Source organism: Colletes latitarsis, chromosome 10 (assembly GCF_051014445.1).
Source record: "Colletes latitarsis isolate SP2378_abdomen chromosome 10, iyColLati1, whole genome shotgun sequence".
Taxonomy (NCBI): Eukaryota; Metazoa; Arthropoda; class Insecta; order Hymenoptera; family Colletidae; genus Colletes; species Colletes latitarsis.
The window spans coordinates 14,601,663-14,618,735 of record NC_135143.1 but is presented as its reverse complement, the minus strand read 5'-3'; the positions used below and the strand labels follow the sequence as shown (position 1 = coordinate 14,618,735).

At 40.2% G+C, this 17,073-nt stretch overlaps 1 protein-coding gene across 9 annotated transcripts in view; it reads right to left on the bottom strand.

Annotated features, from left to right (window-relative positions):
* Positions 1-17,073, bottom strand: part of Mub (poly(rC)-binding protein mub) — a 183,227-nt gene that overhangs the window by 85,737 nt on the left and 80,417 nt on the right. For 5 of the 9 annotated variants that reach the window (XM_076774530.1, XM_076774540.1, XM_076774539.1 and 2 more), the window contains 2 exons: positions 16,211-16,274; positions 5,263-5,326 (listed from right to left, as the gene is read on the bottom strand). The exons of 2 other annotated variants lie outside the window; for them this stretch is intronic. In XM_076774530.1, the coding sequence (XP_076630645.1) occupies positions 5,263-5,306 (44 nt within the window). In that variant the 5' untranslated portion in view covers positions 5,307-5,326; positions 16,211-16,274. Of the gene's footprint in view, positions 1-5,262; positions 5,327-8,877; positions 9,285-16,210; positions 16,275-17,073 lie in introns of all 9 variants that reach the window. 2 more of the 9 variants (XM_076774533.1, XM_076774534.1) reach the window with 2 other exon arrangements.

Sequence of the window (17,073 nt, the reverse complement as noted above, 5' to 3'; positions counted from 1 at the left end):
TACGCGTTTAACGAAGCATTAAAGCGTAAATGGTGCGCGCGACTCTTCATTTCCGCGCCTTCGACAGGAAAGTAATCTTCCGGTTCTCTCGACGAGGCATCCTTGCGTTCGCTTCTCCGAATTTTATGGCAGACTAACGACCATCGTTATTTCTCTATCGGTTGGGCGCAAAAAATGCGACTTGATATATATGTAGATATTTCTTGTTAAATACCATATGTATATGTAGAAATATGCACAACGCGTGCACCTGTACGCGAACAATCTTTTAGAAACGATTCTATATGTGAAAATAATCTACCATTCGATTTATAAAAGAGGAATTCTAATCAAGATAAAGTAGAAATTTCTTTCTCATAAAAATATGTATTAAAACTCGTTACATCAAAGAGAAAATATTTTTTTTCAAATACTATACGAAACTATATGTTCAAGTTTTTTAATCTCGTCTTAAAATTTAGTACCGTAAATAAAATTAGTCCATGGATAAAAATAAATTTATTTGCAGACACTAAAAGAATCTTCCTTGTTAAAAAAAATATTACACGAAATATTTTTAATTGTCGTTTCATTCTGACGCGTCGAATCATCCCCTAAAATATTCATCACCGGTAACGAAACACCCTGTCTATATTTGTATATTTATACTTTTTCTTAAGCACTGCGTAGTCGAATGTTCTCATTAACGAGAATTTTATTCGACGGATCATTTCCTTTATCCCTTTCTTTTTCACAAACGCGGACATTTCATCGTACTCGCGATCCTCCATCCCTTATTCCGGCGTAAGCTCGGTAATTCCCGAACAATTCTGTCTCGTCTGCTATCTTATTCTTTCACTGTCCAATTTCTTTCCCCTTGAAACAATTCTTTACCCCGGAAAAGGATGAATGGGGATTTCTCGTTGGGCAAAGAGAAGACGAGAGAGAGGCTCGTCTTTGAAGCGACGTGGCGTCTCCGCGCGCGTATTAGACAGTGCAAGCTTGCGAAATAATGGACTTTGTTATTAAGTTCAATTAATCGCACTGGGTCACTGTACCCTGGTAAAGTAAATTTTTCTAATATAACTTCGCAATTTGCTATGGGTAATGGAATGCAATATAACTCGCTGCGTCAGCGATGCATAACTTTTCTCCACCCTTCGTGAAGTAAAGTAAAATAACATTTTTCGCGGCACAGGAATTTCAAAATAAAGCGAAGATTCTCGTGGTCGAACGAGTCGTTCATTCATCTACGGAATAAATTTTTCACCCATTGTCGGTTATCTTTGGTTAATAAAATATTGGCTGTCGATACAAAAACAGAGGGCAAAGTAGTGTAAGGTATAATTTAACGAATACCAAATATGGAAACTTATAATTAACGAGGCAAAGACAACGACTTTAAACGAATTCTTTCTCTCGAAAGTAAAAACATTGGATCGTTTATTCAATAGTTGTTGGGTTAAGCACCGTAAAGGAACAAAACTGGCATTGCTTACTAATGACGTTGTATTAATTAAGAACATTCAAATATTTAACCAGAAACAGTCAAATTTTCAAACATTTACTTCGAAATATTCAGAAAATTCAAAACTTGGGTTTCAAATTAACTATTTCAATTCCTGCTAACAGTGTTCAAAAATTAAAACGTTTAAACAACAACATTCAAAGATTTATCCTAAGATCGTTCAAACATACAACGGAAGGATATTAAACTATCCAACGAGGAACGTTCAAACATTTAGCAAGAATACAGTTTCAAACATATAAATATTTATTTTTTATATTAACGTTTCGCCCTGTTGTACGGTAAGAGAATTGCACGTAATTCATGAAAATATTTCATACTTCAAAATGGCGGTCTTTCGTTCGAGGATACACGATATTTTTAAAAATTTTGCACGAATAATTCTTTTGTCTTGTCGATTCCCGTGTATCGAATTTCCCAGAAACAGCAAATTTTTTGTCGATTGATAACGAATAATCAAATTACACACAAGCTGTTTTTTCATAGAAATTAGTTAGCTGAAAATTTTGTAGCAGCGTATTCCGTGTTCGTGGGGCGAATTGTCAGATTGAATTTTCGTCCTTTTTCCTTTGCCCCCGGCTGGACGATCGAAACGGTTGTTACCGCGAGAGAAAACTCGATAATTTCGATTTCCTGCTCGATGTACATAAAACGAGCCGCGCTTCTGTGGAATTTCCTGTTTAATTTTACGCCGGCGATTTCCGTGAATTTTTCGATTATTTTCTTCAGGATCACGGTAACGAAACGAACCAAATTGAAAAATGTTTTCCGTCCGAAAATAGGATAGGAAAATCAAGAAAAATTGATTAAATATTCGTGGAACACGAAATTGTTTTTTCGGAAAGAACATTCTTCGACCAATGTTAATGTTTCCACGAAATAAATTCCGTCTATTCCGGTGGATCTTTCCCTTGAATTTTTAAATTTCATTGCAGCGGTATCTTTAGAACGGGAATATGAAGATCGCGTTCTAAAGTTATAACCTTCTTATGAATCATGAATCGCGGGAGAATGAAAATATTAAGCACCTCGGAAAAATTCGGGGAAAATTATTCGAAGTGTGTCTTCGAGATGAATAATCGATTTCGATATTTTGACGGGTCAAGTGGACGCCAATAAGGAAAATATATCTACGAAAAAATGTATTTTACATGCACTATATGTTTTATACTAAATTTATTTTTTCTGCAAGCTCGAGGGGAATGCAATTTCTGCTAAATTAAATGAACCTTCTAAATGCATAGAAAACTCGGGTGCATATTATTAACTAAAAATTCAATATTTTTTTCATAAATTTGTAAAAGGTCAGGACTCTTTCAATGAAACGGGTATTAAAGCAAGCGTCGACAAAATTGCCTTGGAGCAAAAAAGTTTCTGCGCGAATTAAACGGTCGTGCCATTAAATAAAATTTAACGAACTTTTGCAAACCCAGGAAAATATGCCATTTTTTTAAATTCGGTAGGTTGCGTCAGAATAATGACTGTTTCCTGCAAAACAGAAGAATATCCTTAAAAATTAAACGAATACATTGAGAATCACGAAAAAATTCCTTTTTATTTTATTAAATTCAATTCATCTTTCCGATACGCGGAAAATTCAATATCTTTTGAAAGAAGAAACTCAATTTGAAATTAGGTTAACGGGAGCTCGATATCGGCCGGAGTAAAGCGCATATTAACATTGCCAGCACGTAACGCTTTAGTGGCTAAATGTTATGTACGCGTATAATTAGTGAAACGCAGTTCACGTTTATTTAAGCGACGTTGTAAGCGCTCACGTTCCGAAAATTGTGTCACGACTTTGACGCAAAGTTCGATTTTCAATATGGAAAAATAGCAATTTAGTTAAAAACCGTAGCAAGTAAAATTAAAACGATACAGCAATATAGTTTGGAGTTTCCATTAATAGGAAAATTATAAATTAGGATATCTGAAAAATTAGCAATTCTTTCTTTTACAAATACATTTGTTCATTGATGTATGTAAGTCCACTGACGTAATGTCTATGACACGAGTCCATTGGCAAATCGAGGTCGAAGCGCCATAATTTTATTGCTTTGATAACCAATAAATCCGAAGTCGAAGAGCAAATAAATTGGATTTTCTTGGTACTGTATTTGACATTCTTATAATTACTTGGTAGCAAAGTAGTAGTTAAACGCAAGAACATCGAAGATGACGATTGGTTAAAAATATAATGGCTCTATTTCTGAAAAGAAAAATCATATAAATATACTGGGTGACGACATCCCCTTTGGTAAGTTGACTGTTAAGTCCAACGTGGTGGGTCGATCATACGGCCGGGGGAAAAACGTCCAAGAGAAATTCTATAATAGACCATCTGAACAGGGGATTTGTTGTATCTGCACAAGTATATTCCACCGATCCATCATTCTTTCGTGAACGATATTAGAAGCTCCGATAAAGTGGAACTCTAATAACGAAAGGTTCCTGTTGCTCTTCGTATCAATACGATATTCATGGAAAAGGAATCTTTATCGTATTTGCACGTTTTTCTTACTTTAATCTTGAAAACTGGTACCTTCGAAACTTGGTGAACCAATTCGACGATGCATACGTTCTGCTACTATACTTTCACCAACGTCGTACTATTATTATTCTGGAATTTCCGCAATATTATACGACGCGTTGATTTCTCCGTTTCCGTTACTACGTTTGTCGAAATCCTCTAAAGCAAGGGTGAAAAGGGATTGCAGGTCGTTCGGAATTCCCAAAAAGTTTCAGGATCCACCGAGCTAATAGCTACTTACGACTCGACCTAATAATTTAGCGCAACTTTCGAACACGGAATTTTCGGGGGAGAACGATTCGTTGGAGGAGGTTATAAGCGGAAAAGCGCTGGCTTGTCGACCAGGGTATTACACGGCTCAGGGTTTCGGAAGAGCCAGGCCGCTCACAAAGCCAGGATTTCGCGCGCGCTAGGTCCAGTCGGGCGTTGTGTACAAAGAATTCGTCGAGGCCCGCGAGATTTACGAGATGAAAGGGACGGGACGGAGAGTTCTTCGCGACGAGTGCAACCGAATCTCGTAATTAACATTTTTATTTGCCTCGGTTGGCCTTCCTCGGGGTCGCCTCTCCGGTTCTTTCTGCTCCTACCGGCGACGGAAGTTTACCAAGAAACCGGCGATATTGTCCGCGGAAGCGGTCGATTAGATAATTACTCGACCGTCGAGGACGGACCAGTTTCCGCTGAATCTTTCTATCTCCGGCAGTTTTCGACGGAGACGGAGAAAAGAGAGAGACAGTGGGTGTCGGCGCTTCGTCTCACGACGCTATTGTCCCGGAACGTAGCCTTTTCGGGGTTTAATTAAAATCCTGAAGAAAGGAGTTTGTTTATTCTTCATCGTTCGTTCGTGAATCGAAGTTGAGTCGCCCATCACCACGGAAACGCGCGTCTTTCAGCGATTTCGAGGATCTAGCGCTCCCCCTCCGCGCAAACTTGACTCTCGCGTTGGCAACCATGCACTCCATTTCTATGTTTTCAGCGATATTATTTTATTTAAAAATAAAATTGTGCCAGAAGAATCTTACCCAATTTTATTTGATAGGAAACTGGAGGGACGTTAAGCAATAAATTTGTTGAATGCAGTTTCTGTACCTTTAAAATAGCCTTTAGGAATCACTGTTGCCTTACGACCATTTTCGAGGAATTAGAATTAAATTGTAAAGTTAGAAATTCCTAAGGTTCTAGATGGCTCACATGACGGGTAATAATTATTATCGAATTTACTTACTCATAGTAGGGATTTTGAGTTGTGGCAGCTACCAGGTAAAACATGAATTACAAGTATTTCTTACCTGCAACAGAAAAGAATGATGCGTTAAAGTATAGTTCTATGGAAAGCTTGAAGGTTCTTACGAGGAATAACGAAGAATCTTATTATACTATTCAAATTCAAGTAGCGATTCATTGGTGATCTAAGCAGACATTCAACTAGGGATCCATAACTAATACCTCGTTTAAGCACTGATTCAAAGCTTCCTAATCGTTCAACAAAGGAGTTTAATATCGGACATCCATCCAGATCCGTGACTATCTACTTGTGCAAATGGGAGTTCGAGACATTCTAACAATCCATCTTGGAATCTAGACAACCAGATAGTCCACATAGAGATGCATGAAATTCTAGCGGTACGAATAGAGATGCAAAACACTCCAAAGTTCCAGCTAGAGCCTCCATGTTAACTTAATGGCCCAACTAGAGTCCTATGATAACCTAGTTGTTCGAGTGGTGAGCTATGCACCTCTGGTTTTTCAATTAGGCATTCATACCTCGCTAGCCATTCGTCTAGTTACGTGTGACCCACTTGTGATTGAAGTAGAGGGCCAACTAGGGTACCATGACTACCTAGTTGCCCAAATGCTGGTTCAAGATTCCCCGATGGTTCAGCCAAGGACCTCGACGTGAAAAATCTAACCAAATATTCGTGATTACCCGGTCATGCAAATGGGAGTACGGGACGCTTTAACAATTCGACCAGGAATGCAAACAACCCAGTAGTCCAAATAGGGATGCATGAAATTCTGACAGCACGAACAGAGATGCAAACACCTCAAAGCTCCAGCTAGAGCCCTATGATAATCTGATTCACCAACTGGAAAGCTATGTAGCTCTAGATGTCCAATTAGGAACCAATTCCTCCCTAACAATCCAACTATGTACCATATCTCCAGAGTTTCAAATAATAATCTGTGACTGCTTAAATGTACCAGGCATTCTAATAATCCATGTAAGCTATATATTATAGCGCACTTCGAATTATTCAATTAGGAAGTCACACTTTGTTAACAACCAATCTGGTGTTGCATGTCCTGTAGTGGTCCAACTGGCGATTCTATTTCCAGGAGCCATGCAGATGGTGGTTCAACCAGAGTCTCGTAACAAACTAGTTGTCGAACAATAGACGTATCTATCTCTGGCTGACCTCTAATAATTCATCTGATGTGTGGTTCAACCAAGGATCCGCGATTATTTAATTATTCAAGACTTTCTAGCATGCTTCAAACGTCGGTAAGGCTTTTCGAGCTTCGTTATAAGTATCAACGTCACAGGAAATCAATACGAAGAGCACGTTGCAAACACGAATTAATTAAAATGATACGACCACCCCCAAAGATTCAATCGTGGTTCTTCGACTGCTATTACTTCCGACAAAATCGATTATACACACTCGGAAGAACCCTGCTAACTCGGCAAAACGCAAGTAAATATACGTACGAAGTTCCTAACTGATACGTCCAAAAGTTCGACGGAATGTCTAAAATATCGTTCGGTTTTCAGGGCTACGGACTAGGAGGATTCCGTAAATGTGCAGATTTCTCACAGAAATCTAGAATAATGATCGCGAAAGAGGCACGCGTACTCAGCCGGAGCAAAGAGTAGTTCTTCCAACTTAATTCAAATTATCCGACGGGGAACGAGACGATCCCGCCGGATCAGAGAGAGGAAAAGAGAGAGAGAAGAGGGTTCCAGTTCTCGAGACGGCCGCTATACAACTCTGCCCGCGAACTCCATATCGAGCCATAGCGCGGCCCCTCGATTTTTTAGGGGCCGCGTGTAATCAGCGAAATCCCGAGCCGCGAATCAATACTGTAGCCGTCCGCCCTCCGACCCTGCGCGCCCCTGCTGTTCCGACGTCCTTTCGATTTCCGAAACTTCCGCCTCATCGTCTTCGAGGTGTTATTGCCAACCACCAGCCGTAGGCATTTTCATTTCCTAGCCCCGAATTTTCCATTTCCATCGGTTAGACGAGTCCCTAGCCCTCGTTCTCTACCCACGAGAGAAGGTTCAGGGGGATAGGCCAGCAGTGCTCCATTATGCGAGAAGAACATTCGTTTACAAAGAACCCGTTTTCGGAATCATTATTTCCAATCTTTTAAAATTCAGAATTATTTTTTTTTTTGTAAACTCTAGGAGTCTCGTCTTTAATTACTTTTAAAATGGCGCCACGATTTTTTCTCGCACAAAGTGTCGACCGTGCGATCCCCATGTGGCGCACTTTGTTGTCGCGTCAAAGGAGCCAAAATGGGGTTTACTTTGAATCGCGATAACTCCGCGTAAAAAAATCGTAGCCTCATTGAAAGAGGACGGAATTAAAGGCAATACTCTGGAGGTTGGCGTTACGTCGATGAAAGTTGAGAGGAAACGTTTTTTAATATCGTGCATGACCTCAAATTTGAAGAATTTTTTAATGCTTTGATACGATCGGCTTGAAAATTGCTTGACAAGCATCTCTGGAGAAATCGCTCGATAGGATTGGGAGGCTGGGGGTTTCGAGCTTCGCAATGTTTCTCTTTTGCATCGTACAAAATTACAAAACTTACAAGTTTGAAATTTTTTGGGCGATTGTAAAGCGATCTTTCTATTTAAGCGTATTTGATTTTAAAATAACATGTATCAGTCTGAAGCTTAAAATTGATTCTCAAAGGCTGTACTGACAATCTTGTTATCTTCTATGTTTGATTTTATCTTAAACTCGCAGAGCCTTAAAGTTTGAGAGAAATTGCTGAAACTGCACGATATCTCCACTCGGCACTTGGTCAGAAATCAATTACCGGAACGCACAGTTCGTTTCTGGGTCGAGAAATTTCGCAACAGCGACGAGAGCTCCGAAGACCAGAAAGGTCGTGGGCGTACTTCCATGTTCGATGACCATCAATTAAGAGATTCGTTCGATGCAGATCTGCGTACAACCGTTCCCGAGTTAGCAGAAACGCTGGATGCAAGCAAATCGAGCGTTTCCAACTACCCGAGTGCGGTTGGAAGGGCAGAGAAATGGCGAAATAGATTTCGAGGCGACTGAACATCAACGAAACCATGATGATCCATTTTTCGAACGCGTAGTGTGACGCGCGACAAGAAGTGGATTCTCCGCGACAATCGGAAACGTTCGACACAATGGCTCGATCACGATTAGGCATCGAAACAGTTTCTAAGACCAAACGTTGCTCCCCATAAAACGTGACAGTGATTGTGTCCACTTCAGTTTTCTAAATCGAGGGGAACTGAGAATCCAGCTTTGGTCAATCTTAAATTCTATTCTTCGTCATGATCGGAATGATCCATTCGGTAACGGTTGTCTAGAAGAAGTCATCTATTAAATAACCGATACTAACAGAGTATCTTCAAGAACATTCCTGGTAGCAGACTGAGTAGCTAGAGAACAATTTTAGGGGCTAGGATTAAGTAAATATAATTTTTAAAAACTAATAAAATGCATCGATGTTCCATAGGAAGGGATTTGGGATAATTAAGCATCAAAGACTATCGAGGGTCTGAATACAGCGATCAACTCGTGCATAAAGTGCGTGAACTGGTCGTTATCGATTCGAATGTGACATTACGAACGATGGCAGAGAAATTTGGCGTGGATTCTCGTTCGCGGGGAAGGCTGGAGAGTGATAAGTCGTAGTCCTCGCCTCGCTATCCGAGTCAGAACCGTTCCGTGGATTAGTCGAGCCAGCGTTTCACGAACTTCCACCTTTTTCGTCGCTCGATCCTTTTCCCAGAGATAACCTGGCTCTCGCCAGATTGCACGCGATGGACAGATACAGTGGTCAGGTGGATCCGCCGTCGATTAACAACGGTATGGAGATCCTGTTGGATTATCGGCTGCTTTTCCGGCCAGGAAAGGGCGCAACGAAACCGGATGGTATTTGTTAATGTTCCCAGTGTAAGTGGCTTTTTGTAGGAACAGTCCTCTCCGCTCTGGATATCGAAGCTTCTCTATGCAACGTTTCTTTTTCCTCGTTGACCTGATTTTAGAAAGAAAGAACATAACAAGGCGCGTGTCTGTCGTTCGGAAAATAACCGAGGAAAGTTAAATAAAGAAGCGACACGATTCTACGTCGTTTATTCACAAGCTTTAAAATACGAATTCGCTTCGCGAGTGGCATTTGATAATTGGATCAACCTATTCCTTTCGTACGGAGTCAAGACAAAAATCATTAAAAATCACGGAAGAACGTTTATAATATTAGGTCGTTACACCAGTTCGTGTCGCGTTTATTAAAATCTAGTTATCAAACAATTTCCAGCTAGATTTCATTTAATTTCGAAGGTAACTCCATTAGTAAAATTTTAAAGTTCGATCTTCGATTTCGGGAAGAAGCTACGCAATTAATCGAAACGGAAAAGAAAACGAAACAGACGGTGCAGGAGTCCGGGGATTGCGACTCGTTCCGTGGAACCTTTCCTATTCGATTCGTTGTCAAATCTGCCGATTCTTCCGGGCCGCCAGTGTCGCAGATAACTCGAGACGGGGGCTGGGTGCACGGCGACAAATCATATGTAACGCCGTTCGAATTTCGCGAAGCGTATATAAAATGCACGGGAGATAACTGACTGTCTGGACGGGCCGCCCGAGACCCGGCATTTTTATTCGAGAAGACGCGCTACCCCCCCCCCCCCCCCAAGTAATATGCGATCAGGACACCTCACGCTCCGGGATATTTACGCGCGAAGATGTCACGGGAGGTCCGTGTACGTTTGAATTCACTGGAGCTCGGTAGATTTATGTTACGGTTCCGCGTCGACGAAACGAACTTCTTCCCTCGAAGTCGTCATTTAAACGTTTGAAGGTGTCTTCGGGCGTTTTGGAGCCATTTTGAAAATGTACAGAGTGATAGAAAAAGTATTCTGAGATTTTGGAGAATTACTAGCCTCGTATTCCGACGTATATCAGAAAATTACCCTCTTTAAATATTGTCTGATTGGAAGGGTGCAGTTCTATACATTTCACCCCCTTAGTCACGAGTAACGAAATCATGTTGTATAAAAATACTTTTTATTACATTTTATAGTACAGTCAGTGATACTCGATTTTTTAAAAGGACATTCTCCGACGATAATTGAATCAGAGTCGTCGTAAAAACCATTCGGAATTTGACATTTGTGTATTTTGCGTGGGAGGGCGAGGAATCAAAGCCAAACGAACAAAATTGCCGGTAAAAAATCAGCGGCAAGCGAACGACGTTGGCATCCCCGTCATGGTCGACACAGCGTCGAAGTTGGTAATTCTGTTTGCAGGGCGAATCTTCCCTATACTACTACGAATTCAATTCTCAAGACGCGCGAACCAGGCCTCTCCGGAGGCTACGCTACGAAGTCGAAGTTTCCCGTCAGTTTCACGCCATTTTCGTTGCACAATATACAGGGTGTAACCGAAATTTAGGGCTAGAGTTTCACCTAATTTACGTAATCAATAAGTTTTATCAATCTTCCTGGAGTTGCACTGATTTATAGATACGAGGTTCTGAGAGTTATTATTTTAAAAAAATTAATGAATTCGTATTCAAAGATAATCTTAAAAATTATGTGTATTACGAAATGCATTTATCGTCCAAAAGGCAGTCAGATGTTTGTAAAAAACGTTGCTGTGTAATTTTCTATGCACAACGTAATAAATTGTGCCTATTTCCATTATTCAGAATCAGCAATTAACAAAAAGAAAAACGAAAAACGAGGCGAAATAAGGATCGCAAGAGAAAGTACCATTTCACGATTTCTGCGTTCTGTTTCTGAAGTGCGTGGTAATTTTACACATTCTAATTACGTGCCGCCGAATCAATCCGAACAGGTTGCGAAACTGGATGGAGAAACTTCCCCCCGGAACAAACTTTGTTTAATTTACTCGAAAATTGCTGTCATTTATCACCGAGAAATTCAGAAACAGAAACATTCCACTTAAGAACCAACCCTATGGATCAAATATTCATCGCTAACTCCTTGGAGTCCTTCGTCTTTGCTCTAGAAATCTCAATCTCTCTTGTTAAACATTATTTTATTGTACGATCAATTTTTATTTTTGTATTATTTTAACACGTAGAAAATATCCCTAAAAGTTTTGGACATCTGTTGTTTTGGACTTTGTGCGAAAAATATCAAATTAACTGATAATTAATTTTTGTGACTCGTTTATTTCGACGTTCCAAATGTAAAAAGAATTATGTAATTTACAAGAGACATGGTCGCGTTTAAGTGTTTAAAAACCGTTCGAATATAAATATTCAATTGTTTGGATAGCATAACGATTGTGGCCGATGTAAATAGCGCGAACGTTACGAAACGCGCGTAATTACCGAACCGGATAAAAAGTTTGCACGTTGAATGGAATGCTCTCGTGTAAAGATAATTGAATGACCACTCTTGGTACATTTTCCGACGAGTGGAACGCTCCCGGGTCTTCATACAAGCCGGATTTCATTAGTTGTAATTAAACAGCTTAACAAGATTCACCGATCTCGAGACACGACCGCGGAATTTATTCATTCCGGAGGGTAGCCAGAAGTTTGTCTCATAGAGATATCCGGGTCAAATGTTCCTCAAATATCCGAACATCGGACAAGAGCGGCGCTGAAAAAGTTCTGTTTTCTCGACTCTCTTTGGAAGCTATTAGGAATAAACATTATTAACTTGAGAACATTTAAGACTTCGGTTGGGTTTGTAAGGCAACGAGCCTTACAAACCCAACGAAATGTTCGTCGTGTTTTAGTTATTATTTGTAGTATTCGATATATTTGTTTTTTTTTGCATTATATATAATTTAAAGTACACGAACATAAATGGAATCGAATTTATATTCTGACTATGTATTTTAAGTGTTTTCACTTTTCTAATTTAAGGTTAGACATTTCGTTCTTTATTCTCGAAAGTTTCTTTATAACTTTAAAGTATAACGAATATAATAATTCGAGTTATTAAAAATAATAAATAGCTTGTCACTACAACCAACGTTACTGATTTCTTCTAAGGAGTTACAACATTCCTTACGTAAACCATTTTCCGTGTCTTATGCAATTTTACATGTTTTCGATTTAATTACATTATTCCACAGTAATACATTAAGTCGAATAACAAACATCGCGAATTATTTATGGTATTATACAATAGATCGAAGGAAACGGTTTTTTGGAGAGTTCTTCGTGAAAGTAAATTTAAATCGTCGAGTATAAATATATTTTCAATAAGATAAAATGGACCAGTTTTAAACTTCAACGTCAATAAAAATAAGTTTGGTACTCGATGGTTTAATGCTTCGATATTGCCCAGAAAAAGTACTCGATTCTATTCGTAGTATAATTTAAATTCTATTAATCCATTCTTCAATGAACGACGCAGAATTAATTTTGCACAAAGCTGATTTGTTCTGAAGGCTGAGACAAATGTCAGCGGAAGAAAAGATTCGAAATCGATTTCTCGGTAAAAATAAAATAAAATTTCCACAAAGGATACCTCTGTCGTTCAATTCCTCCACGCTGCGAGACAAACACTCCTTCCTCAAAGGAAATGTTACGTTAGTAGACTAGAAGCCACTCTCAGGAATTGGCAATTAGGTAACGGCTCAGGGTAATTGATCAGGACTGAAATTCCAAGCTGAGGATGGCCTATAGCGAGCTAGCGATAGATCGACCATTGGAAACGCTCGGGTGGAGTATCGACTGCGTAAGGCGTATCCTCGATTAAACTGACGGAGCAAATTTTAACGAAGCGAGTCTCAGCCTCCAAAAAGAATAAATTTATAGAATGGTAGTTTACATTCCTCGAACACAAATATCGGTTAGTAAAAGTATTAGTACATGAATCTTATTTTTTACTGCTGGATGTCCCCATCTGTGTACCAAGTTGAATATGAATATCAGTCGATAAAAAACTTTGTGTATAAATTTTTAAAATTTTCAATGTTTGTGTTTGTGCCTCGAGTTTTGTGTGAATCAGAGATCGTTAATTCGAACGGGAAACTAACGAAATATTTTTTTCGTAAAATAACATTTCATATTTTCAAATTGAATCTTCAATTACCATCGCATCGTTATGACATAACCACGCTATTAATAATCCTGAAACGACCATATCATTCGGCTTATCGGTCACCGCAGCTGATTAATATTGAAATTTCAATTTGAGGGCAACCAACAGTCGGCCTGGTTCGTAGGCGTAGATCGAATGATCAATTCGGCGGTTCGTGTTCGAATTTGTGAATGAGATACGTTTCTTCCACAAATTAATGGCGTATACAGGTATTATCGTTGCTGATAGCAGCAGTAAAAATTTTTGTTGTTGTATCTAAACTGACTAGAATTTCTACCAGTCAGTTTAGTCAATCTACACATTCAAACACAATTTTGTCCATTGTAAAACATGTAACCACTTTTGAGAAATTACTTTCGTTTCTTTACATGATGCATTTTGTAAAAATATAAATAGTATATCAGTTATAAAATTTTCGAAATTACCACTGGACTTTACAGGATTTATTCCATGGTATTATGATCTGAAACGAATAAATAAATAAATTATAATATTAATGCTATTTTCACCATCTGTTGCGGCGCGAATCACCATGGGGCGAACGAGGTTAATAATCTTGATCCTCCTATTGAGATAATTTTATAATTTCCTTTGTTATACCATACACAGACTTTCTGTACAAAATTTTCAGCTACATTTTTCCTCACAGTAGCAATATTGTCTCCCCCTCTTGCACTACGTCGCCACGTTAGAACGTGTTGATTAACAACCGAGTGTTGACCAGTTACACGCCGTTCAAATCGAACAAGAGCTTCGTAAGACCACAAAGACTTGCAAATCACCATCGAATTCAAACATCCCTCAAACATCCCTCAAACAAGCGAATAACAAACATGACGGGACACGACGATCGAAAGTTCCATCGCTGTTATTGGAAAAGACGCGAGCGTCTCGACGCGTCCCAAGATCACAACGCACTTTTCCGCGTGAGACGTCATTGATTTCGTAACGTCGTCACGTTACGGTTCGTAGACGCTCGTGGCAGTCCGTTCAAGGACCATAGTATCCGCCATTCAATCAGACATCACAGCTGATTAGCATTGAAATTCGAAGCCGACGACAGGCTGTACTTGATAACGGTATGCGCGCGGCCGCGTGTCACAGTCTGTACGAGGGACGCGGGGGGACGCCCGAGAGGGATGCAGACCGATGGAAACGGAGGATTGTCGGATCGTCAGTGCGCCCGAGGATTCCATTGCCTGATTGATATGTGTCAGGCTCGCCGCATGCACCATTGCCTCGCGGCTAACGCTCCCCCCCCCCCCCTCCTACTTCACGGATTGTGCACGACGCGTTATGTGCAGCCCCCCCCCCCCCCGGATTACCAATCGTATTATACTCGCACCGATCGGATTCGCGGAAGCGGGAACCGCCGTTCGAAAATAAAAGTGGCCATTTAGTTGCTAGAAACACTGGCTACTCCGAGGGGAACCAGTATCCTTCGAAAACAGTGCGTACTCGATGAAAAGAGTTTTCTCCGACTCGAAATATTTTTGTTTAGTGGCGACTTAGTGGGATTTAGAGCGCTTTGAATGTATAAAATGGAGAGGAAATCGAATCGAATCACTTCGAGTCTTGAGATCTCGCCGAGAAGAGTCTTTTCCGACTCGAAATATTTTCGTTCGGTGGCGATCTAGTGGCCTTCAGAGCGCTTTGAATTTATAAAATTTAGAAATCGAATCACTTCGAATCTTGAGATCTCGACGAGAAGAGTCTTCTCCGACTCGAAATATTTTTCGTTCGTAACTCCGACTGCGTTTCGAGATTACATTCTATTCGTCGAATGGACCCAAAATGCGCTTGATCGAAACTCCATTAACGGAATACATTCGCATATTAGATTTCAATGGACGTGCCACCAGCTCCGAATCAGTGGTCACCGAAAATCCCGAAAACCTAAAAAGTCGTTTGCATTGTTTCCAATTTATCGTGCAACGAATATCTATCACCGCTATCAAGGTGCAGTGAGTATAATCGTTCGTAAAAATGCATAGTTGCTTCACCAGCGACCCTAGAACGCCTCAATTTCGCTCGAACGTGAGGATTGGGGTTCGAGAACTCGAGGCTGAAGGGTCTGTATCTCACCAGCAAGCTTTCGTGACTTATCTCGATATCTTGACATAGAATCGATGCAGGTCGGTCGATATAGTGGTGATCGTCGCGAGAAAAGAACCATACTGGGTGGAAAAAGTTAAGAGACACGCTATCTCGAGCACCAGAGCAGAATGAAAACGTAAGTTTTTGGTAATCGAACCGAGGTAGTTACGTAAAGAAAAATACTCCAAGTAAAAATTTGGCGATGCTTCTCGTTTGATAAAAAATAATAGAACCGTGTTTAAACACTGTCGAATCGAGGAATTTTTGTTTTTGTGCGTAGGACAAGTGAAATTCCCACCTTAAAGTCAGGAACGTTTCGTTTGATTTTCTGTTTTCTGCGTTTAACGGGGGATGGCGGCCGTCGACATTATTACCACTGCTTCCACCGACCGGAATCGAATCACGGGCACCGGAGAACTAACTAAAACTTTGGTTACATCGACGAATAGCTTCCATCGATTTATACGGCACTCCGGGGATGGCCGGAGATGAATCTGGAGCCGAACGACTGCGAGCTCTCGAAAAAGTCGTTATCGGATAAAGCGTGTGCGTGGTGTAACGCTGATCATTAAGAGATCCGTCTAATTCAAAGATAAAAATATAAAAAATATAAAAGATCTGAATTTTAAGAGCCTGGAAAGTATGGAAAACTGATAATGATGCAAGAGTTTAAATCGGAACTCTTTGTAATTTGCAAAAAAGTGTCCAAAAATTCTTAAAGCTAACTTAAAAATAATATATTCACTGGATAGTAACTGCTATTTAATTTACTTACTGGTAAAAGAGACTTTGTGCTTTGACAGCTTTCAGGTAAAATATCAACTCTAAGAATCTCTTACCTGCAACAGACAAAATTCAGAGTTAAGAAATAGCTGAGACGTATTTTTAAAAATCGTAATTACATTTAGAAGATTGTAAATAGCACACGAGGCCCTTGTTAATTCCGATTTGGTTCGTACGGAAATTTTATAGTTTACCGATCTATGTTTACGTGTATACGGTGAATCGTGACCCCTCGGTGGTCCAAGTAGGGAACCGTGACGCACTAGTGATCTTACAAGAGGCACAACTAAGCATCCGTGAGTACTTAGTTGTTCAAATAGGGGTTCGAGACTCCCTACTGGTTCATCCAAGGACTCTAACCCCAAGAATCCGTGACCACCTACTTGTCCAAATAGGGGTCTAAGACATTTCGACGATCCATCTAAGGATATGGACGCTGCGGTGGTCCAAATAGGGACGCATGGTATCCTAGTAGCTCACGTAGAGACGCACAACACTCCAAAAGTTCGATCAGTGTCCCCCCATTACTTAGGTGTCCAATTAGAGATCAATACACCCTACTTGTCCAATTATGATGCTATACATTACTAATAATCCGTCCGGTAACGCCTGACCCCCAAGCGATTCAACTACAGATTCTATTCCCAGACAGTGTGCAGACACCCAACCGGTTCGACTAGAGCCCCATGATAACCTAGTTGTCTAACCAGAAACCTATGCATTTCCAGTTGTCAAATTAGGAACACATACCTCGCTAATAATCCACCTACTGACGCGTGAGCTCTAATGGTCCAATTAGCGATTCTAGCTCCACCCACTTAGCGATTCAACCAAGGAATCGTGACTACTTAATTG